The sequence below is a fragment of the Clytia hemisphaerica genome, unplaced genomic scaffold (assembly GCF_902728285.1).
Source record: "Clytia hemisphaerica strain Z4C2 unplaced genomic scaffold, Clytia hemisphaerica genome assembly, whole genome shotgun sequence".
Classification (NCBI taxonomy): Eukaryota; Metazoa; Cnidaria; class Hydrozoa; order Leptothecata; family Clytiidae; genus Clytia; species Clytia hemisphaerica.
In genome coordinates, this window is record NW_027104448.1 from 620391 (window position 1) to 629241 (window position 8851).

Below are 8851 nucleotides of genomic sequence, written 5' to 3' on the forward strand. Positions count from 1 at the left end.
AGCTAAATGAGAGGGTTAAAAATTTGAAATGTTTTCTGTCGGCGCAAACCGGTTAAAAATTAAAGGATATAAAAATGAGATTGTAAAGTTCAGAAAGCGAGCAATGTTTGAAATCCAATTTCAAATTTCAGCAACTTTCATCTAACTTATAAACAAGGAAAGGATTGCACGAGAGGGGGGGGGGTATAAAAGATTTTTTCTTAGGGAGAGAGTAAATAAATTTTGGCTTGGTTAAGGGGGGTTCGAAAGATTTTTGGACATGCCTGGTAAGGGTTTTCCGATTTTTGGAAAAATCCTCCCCCCCCCCTCTAGTAGATACTTTATGACCACTCCCAGCCACACACCTAAATGCAGATTATAAATATACACATTTATTCAGGGTCTTAAACGGAACGATTACGTGAATTTATTTTAGCAGCAATTGCTCGTGTAATTTATGGCATGTCTAAAAAGGACATGATCTTCCTTATTTCAATTGAATCTATGTAATGAGCAACTTTGTGAATTTTTTTATTTTGATAATTTTACTGTGTGTATGATTAATAACAGTTCAATTTATATTTTTCATTTTCATCAAAACATATTGGCATAACCATTTACAATTACAGTAATAGTTTTACTTAAATTATATTACATATTAATTCATTGAAATAAAGATACATAAAATTACATTTTTCATTAATTGGTATACACATGCAACAAGGGTTTGAAATTTAGTGTCAGGCTGATTGGCCTCACAAATGCTGGAAAGCTATCGGATTTTGCCAAAAATGTCCTTTTCTGAGTTACAGTAAACGTTTCTGGGTTGGCCAAGGCTTCGATTAGGAATTTTCAAAATCTTCGCGATCATCAAAAATGCTCTCTTTCTCCATTGAAATACACCTTGGAAACTAATTTTGGCGAATTTTTTCAAAATCATATTCTGCTAAATTAAAAAAAAAACCTTTTACAAAAATAAAAATTCTAAGTGACAAAATTCTCAAAGATGGTTACTATCATTTTCTTGCACAAGCAAATCAATTCAAACAGGTGAAAAATTAGAGAGATGCTAGCATTTGTTTGCTACTACCCATATTTCTAAAAAAGATTTCTTTGAACTGAACCTTCAGAGAGTCCTAAATACCAACATACCGGTAAAAACGAATCAACACAGATTACTACCGGTAATCTTTCAGCAAAATACCGAAATATCGTACTGGTAAAAAGTGGTAATCTAGAACTCAATGACAGGGGCACGAAGGTAAAAACACTACCTTTTTTACACTTCGAAAATCTCTCTAATAATGGGTACAAAATATCCTAAACTATATCCGAAGGTGTTCAGAAATCACGAAAATCTGAAATTTCCTTTCTCAAAGAATTACCTTTTCCAAGAATTTTGTCGTTAAAATTTTTTGAAAATCCCGTAAAATTTCGGGGAGAAATTTCTAAAGGGGTCCAAAAAGCGACAAGTTAGTTTTGTATCGATTTTCGATTTTCGGCAAATGTGTCACTAGTCTCCCTAGTCTCCCACCAAAAGTCTTCTCTATTAATAAATTATAGATCGATAATATCAACAAAGGTTTTCATAGCTGCCGACAGACTGTATAATTTGGTTTTCCATTCTCCGCCCTACTGATAAAAGACGTCAGCTTTTGACATAGTTTTGATCTTGATAATAACATGATGGAATTTTTCCGCAACGATCGAGTAAACATTAAATAAGTTAATGGATTCACACAAGATATTATAAACGGTAAAAACGGTATCATCCAATTTTGAAATCCAGTTAATACGTGACCTGAGAAAATCTCATACGTTGTACAGCCAATAAAATAACCCCATCCACACACGAAGGGTAATGTCATTAGTGCCACGTTACACGCAATCTTAATTTCTCTGAAACGTGCCGGGCGCATTGACGTAGCTTGATCGATTTTATCTTGTTCCAACGTTGCGACCAGCACAATATCCTTACTGATTCGTCTCTCCATTTTGATATTTTTGAATGCCGACACCATTATGATTCCATATGAAACAAGCACCAAAACACAAGGAATAAAAAAACTCAACGTTGCTGCGATAAAGAAGAAAACTGAATTATAAAGTTCGCTTGTAATAGGAATACGTAGTAAGCCCATTACAAGAAGCGCTAAACAATATATCCAAATTATGACTATTGTACGGTTCGCCGTACGCCCGTTTATGTATCTCGGGTAACGTAACGGCATGGATACGGCGATTCCTCTCTCGATAGTGACGGCTGTTACGTGAAGTAAGGACGATGATCCGATGACGACGTCGAAAGTTGGGAACACGAAACTCTGAACTTGTTGACTTGCATTTGACATAGCTCCTGAAGCGTACATAGTCACTAAAAGTAGTAATTGAAAAATGACCAATAAATCTGATATGGCTAAGTTACAAATAAAATAACCGGTCGTGTTTCGCAGATGTTTGATTTTGTAAACAGTAAGGAGAATCAAGAAGTTCGCGAAAAATCCGATAGGTGTTAAAATCGCTAAAACGGCGAACGTCAAAAGCCGTAAATCAGGATTTAAGATTGCGCTTGCATCTCTCTTAGCAGATGTTGGACAAATGTTTTGGTATAATTCTTCATCCTCTATATTACGGTCACTACTTGCCATATATCGGCATAAAGCCTCAATCAGAATTCGTGAGCTATTATCCACCTTAGGGCAACAATGATGGTAGAATATATTTTCCTCAGGTGATATTGTGGTCCCGTTTTGCATCATACTTTCATTCATCATTCTACAAACATTCGGTAAAATAACACGAAAGAATTCTGCAGAACTTGTTGGTTGCAATTGTACGATAATATCGTTGCATGATGTCACATTCATAATGGCGGTTGGACGTAAACACGTCGTTAACGGTAGTTATATCTTTAATACTTTATTCAAAATTGCGCTAAAAATAATAGAACAATATTGGAGTACAATCTTTGATCTTCAAAGTTTTTCATACTTGACTGCGTATAACAATTTCACTACTTTTTTGCAAGTTTTTCAACATAGAAATCGTCCAATCATATATTTTGGTCAATACGAATCTCCTCTACAACTTCCGTCTACGAGAATGAAGAGTTGAGATTTCTATTATGTTGCTATTTTAATATATGTAACCCTGTAACAAGAAAACATCATATATACGTTTTTTATAAGAACAAACTATATAAGAACATATTCCTTCGATGGCCAAAAATGTTAAGAACAAAGCATTCTATGGCTTTGCAGATTCTAAAACATCCTTAAAGAAAATGAACAAAAATACTCACAAAACGGTAAAAATAAGAACAAGTTAAGAACATCCAAAGGCTTCAAAGATTTTGGATGTTCTTATAAAAAACGCATACTACATTGTTTCCAAATGTTAACCACGAGAAAAGAATAATCTTAAGGTCATTAAAATGTAATTATTATACCGCAAATCTTGCTTAGTTATTAGGAAAAAAATCTTTGACGCTAAATTTCTGCCTAAAGACTCCAGTAGTGTTCATTGAAAAAAATCCAATTAGTACGGTACTAATGAAGTGCTTTAAAAGTTACAGCTAAAGAGCATTAGAGCATACCATTCCTAAGCGATGGCTAAGTAATCAAAGGCGTCAGAGTTCCAAACCAGGGATTCGCGGTTCGAATCTCGCTCCTTCCAATGCTCCGTTCAGTTCATAATTAGCCGAGCCGGCTAGCCGTGAAAGCAATCGAAAGACTGCCTAAAAGTCGCTAGGTTACTGGGCTATCCACGTAAAATAATCTTCTCACAATTTGAGTGCAAACTGACTCCTATCGTATATACAGTGGACTCAATCTAATTCGATCTTCCAGGAACAAAGAATTTTATTCGAATTAGAGAAAAATTCGAATTGCAGCCCTGGTTTCAAAGAGTATTTTATACTACTTTCCAGCTAAGGGGACTAATATTTTAGTTCGAATTACAGAAATAGTCGAATAGTAGATGATCGAATTATAGAGATATTCATGACCTTGGAAAATTACACGAAGTTAAAGTCCTTGGCCCACACTGACAAGAGTGTTCAAAATTTTGTTTTTTTCAGATGAAATAAAAGCTTCATCTAAAATTAAGCTATGATCCAATTTTGTTGGATAAATATTTTCCCGAAATCCTTATCTCAAACTGAATGAAATACTTCATTTTTGAAAACCAAACTCTCCGTTTTTTTCCTTCTGATTTTCACTCGTGGTTTTGGAAACTAGACATAAAAAATCAATCGAAATCAAAAACATCCACAGATTTTTTTTTCAAAGTCATATTTGGTCAGAATGAGAGAAGAATTTTTCCAGGTCAAAGAATTATTTCCACAAATCAGTGGGACTGATTGTCTAAGTTTATACAAACTCATATTATCTCGCAACAATTATCATACTATCATATCACACCCATATTTTTTGTGTTACACGGATTATAAACGACCCTAGACTGGAGTCGTTTATAATGCGTGTAATACTGTAGTATAGGCGTTATATGATAATACGATTATTGTTACGGGATTTAGTTTGTATAAACTAAAATTGTTCCCTCCATTACTTTTTGCTTTATTTTTACTATGTATGAACTAGTCGTCTAGCTTGCTAAACTAAAGGGACCCCCAACGGTAACTCTGATCACGATATCACGCAAATTTTTGTCTTCAATCACAATCACGAAAATCAGCACAAAAAGAATGGGTAATCACGCACCTCTTTGAAAAAATCCAAATCACATATCACGGCTCAAAAATCTTTCAAATAACGATCACATTTTGACCTCTCGCCACGCAACCACGAAAAAAAAAATCTCAAATCACGTAATCACGCAACAAAAAAGGCCCTATCACGTCATCACGCAAACCACTTGGGGGGCGGGCTTCTATAAGAGACCCTAGGCTAAGAATCAAATGAAACAAACAATATTTGAGTTATTAAAAAAAAAGCTTAAACTTAAAATTAATACAAACCCTCATCTATCAAACTAAACAAATGAATAGATAGGAAAGTCGAATGAGTATACATATTCACTTCATTAAACCATCATCAAGATAGTTAGATAGAAACTTTTTCAGTAATTAGATCTAATTTGCGATTAAAGCATTGATGATGGTATGCAAGAGTACACTTTTTTTTATAAGAACCAGTAAAAATTGTTTGAGGCTCGGCTGTTCTTATTTTTTGGCACTTTGAGCTTCAAATTGTTCTTATCTTGTTCTTATTTAATTAAAGGGTGTATGTGAGGTATTTTAAGCGTTATACCCAATTTTTACTACTTTGACCCTTAAATTGCTTGAAATTTGAATAAATTGTTCTTAGTTTTTTCATGATTTTGTGCCTCATTGTTCTAATAAAATTGTTCCTATAAAAGAAAAAATGTGTAGTTATCTTCAACTTTGAGAGCTATTATGGGACCCTTAAATAGCATACGTTAGATTGTGATTTTGGTCACTCAGGAGCAATGATTAGGTGATAAGAGAGAAAGGGACAGCCTCTTTTACGTGACCTTAAAACTTGTACCAAATCGATAGTCTAAAAATTTCTCAAGGCAGATTTAGCAATTTTAGATAAAACGAACCAATATACAGAAGAGCCTCTATAACTCTAATGTCTCCTTAACTCGAACATGTTCTCTCCCCGGGGGGGGGGGGGTACTACCCTTGTCGACCGACGGGGGTGCTCCACTGGGGTTCGAAAAATGGACCCTACGTGGGACTCGAAATTTGCGAAAAAAGTGACCCTGAATGGGACTGAAATTCCAAAATTTTATCAAATTTTCTACTTTTTCCCCGAATTTTCCAAAAAAAGGCACCCTACGAGGGACTGATTTTTCTATTTTGGTGTTTTTGCGACCCTACCTGGGACTCGTGGAGGTTAAAAAAGGTACCCTGACCAGCGGAGCATCCCCGTAACCCATCTTGCCCTAGTACCCCCCCCCCGGGGTTCTTTCATCCCTTCAGTTAATAATGCCTCACAATTCTTACTCCATAACTCGAACAAATTTGCGTTCCTCGTGCGTGTTCAAATTATGGAAACTCGAATGTCGTAAAATTCATAAAAATAAAAAATACTTTTGATAGACTTAACATGAAATTGAAAAGATCCTAATAGCAATTAAGAACAGTGTCGTTGTGGGAAAATTTTTCTGGAGGGGCCAAAGTCAATTTTTTTTAAATGGCGCCCCCCCCATAATTTTCCAAAGTGGTGCCCCCCAGTTTCTAAACTTTCACTAATTCATTTTCCTAGGCATAACGAGGAAGGAAATATTTAGTGGAGAAGAGTAGATATATCTTTGGTGAATGGGAGAGGAAAAACAGGCCACACCATGGTTGGGGCCGACTAGAAAATTTTGAAAATTGACTGCAGAGATACCTTAGGGTATCACTAAATAAAGATAGACAATTTGGCACTTGCTAGAGTGAAAAGAAACTTAAAGAAACACTGTGTGTAATGCGAGCGAAGCGAAAAAATTGATGTTTTATGATTTCAATTTTGTTGTCAGCGAATTGGTCTTGGGGCGCAGTTAGATTTTCATTTAATAATGCTATATTGTACACAAAAAAACTTAGCTAAATTGCAAAGAAGTTACCAATTAAATGTATTGCGAGCGAAGCGAGCGAAAAAGATTACAAGTATTTTAAAACTTTCTCAGTAAAATTGGTCCTTGGGGCGCAATTGAAGGCGCATAAAGTATGATTTATAAGATTGGGGCGTTTAAAAAATCTTTTTTGGCGTCTCTTGCTCTTCGGCGCCCCTCCAAAAAAGCTCCGCTGGGGCCCGGCCCCCCTGCCACAACGCCACTGATTAAGAACTTTTATCATTAGAGAAATCTTTCATGAGATGAGATATATATATCTCTCCCATGAAGGCATAAATACTTCGAATTACCAGTCAGCTACTTCCAAATATGAAACTTTGAGAATTATTAAGGTCCCTTTAAATAACATACGTTAAGCACGTGTTTGAGTCATGAAAACTCAACTGTTGTAAAGTTCATGAAACAGATTATATATATACCTTATCAGCCAAAACTTAGTCGGCCCTAAGTGGCTAAATTTTGGGTTAGTGACTTAAATTAGGGCGAATAAAAATTTGGACCGACTAAAATTTGGGCCGACTAAAAATTAGGGCCAAATTAAAAGTTGATATTATAGCTTTAAGTCTGGGAGTCGGTATATTTGCAAATTCAGAACTTCACTCGGATTTGAAGGGTCAAGGCCAGAAAAATAGTAGAACATTTTCGAGGAAGATAACCTTATCATGTACAGTCGAGTCTCCATAACTCAAACACGCACGGGGAACAGAATTTGGTCAAGTTAAGGAAATTTTGTGTTATGCAGTAAAGTGCAAGTTAGGGAGACGTTCGAGTTATAGAGATTATGAGTTAAAGAGATACTTCAGGGTTCCCAGCGGTCAGGGAAAACCTGGAAAACCTGGAAAAAGTAGCTTTTTTGGAAAAAGTCAGGGAAAACCTGGAAAAGTCAGGGAAAATTTAGAAAAAGTAGTGAAAGTCAGGGAAAAGTCAGGGAACTTTTTTTGGAATAGTCAGGGAAAGTCAGGGAATTCCAAAATCAGTCAACTCCAAATTACAAATGATAATTGAAATGATATTATCCTTTTCATCTTTCATTTTTGCAGGTATTTTATCAGCCAGTAAGTATTGGTGTATTGTAAGCTCTGTGATATTTATTTAGTCCACAGTTCTGACAGTTTTGTTTTACTTATCTCTTCATTAGTTTCTTTTATTTCGTTTTAGTGGTAGAAAAATGATCGGGGGGGGGGGGGGCACTCAAGGTAAATGACCTACCAGACGTTCGGCCCTTAAGGGTAGGTTTTTCATAGTTCAGGAAGGGTAGGAAATTACAAAACTGCACTGAACTGGACTGTAAGGGTAGGAAATTGTGATTAAAGGCCAATTTTTTGGTAAAATTGGCACAAAATTGGTCAATTTTGGAGGAAAAATTTCACATTTTCTTGGAAAATTGCAAAAATTTTTGCCCTTTGAAAAAGTGCACTGTAAGGGTATGATTTTTCATGGAAATTCACTGCACTCTAAGAGTCCGATTTTAGATAGAAGCCAAATTTTGAAGAAAATCTTTTTAGAAAGAGGAAAGAGGAAAGTTTTCATTCAAATGATAGCACGTTCATCTTTACATACATACGACGGTACCCCTTTTGTATCCTGGTTTTAGTGGAGTTTTAGTAGACTCACTTTTTAAAAAATATATGTATTGAAATTGTGTTAAGTTTTATTTTTTTATCTCAATATGGTGTTTTTCAAAATACCGTTGGGGTGAACGGTCAGGGAAAAAGACCCAATATTCTGCTCTGGTCAGGGAAAAAGGCACCTTGGTCAATCTAAAAGTCATGGAAAAGGGCCTTTTTTTTGGAAAAAGTCAGGGAAAAATATTTCTCTTAAGTGCTGGGAACCCTGTACTTGGCTTTATCGTTTATGAAATTCCTATATATCTCCCAGAATAGTATCATTCAATGACCAGCCAGTTCTCTTTACACTGAGAGATATCATATTATCCTAAAATAGCACACGATCAAGTTGGTTCAAAACAATTGATCGGTTGATAAGATAGAGAGCGAAGTGAACTGCCCATTTAACGTGACCGGAGATAAATTATATTTGATTTTTAGTACACCCCTGTCTCAGTGGGTTACTGGGAAATTACTTTAGGCGTACTTTCGAGAGGTCGAAAAATCGCGAAATCTACGACATTTACTTTCGCGAATGAGGTATATTTTTACTAGAAAATTCAAGTTTTCGGTGCATAAAACCAGTGTTTTGATCGTTCAAATGTATTCAAACCACAATTGATGGACTTTTGCATAATATCTACACTAAATTTTATCCT

General features: G+C 35.5%; 1 protein-coding gene across 1 annotated transcript; it reads right to left on the reverse strand.

The window, feature by feature from the left end:
- Nucleotides 1–1407: 1407 nt before the first annotated feature.
- Nucleotides 1408–3125, reverse strand: LOC136821050 (trace amine-associated receptor 7g-like). Its single transcript, XM_067077283.1, has one exon. The coding sequence runs from the start codon at nucleotides 2844–2846 to the stop codon at nucleotides 1566–1568; it is 1281 nt and encodes a 426-aa protein (XP_066933384.1). The 5' UTR covers nucleotides 2847–3125; the 3' UTR covers nucleotides 1408–1565.
- Nucleotides 3126–8851: the final 5726 nt, after the last annotated feature.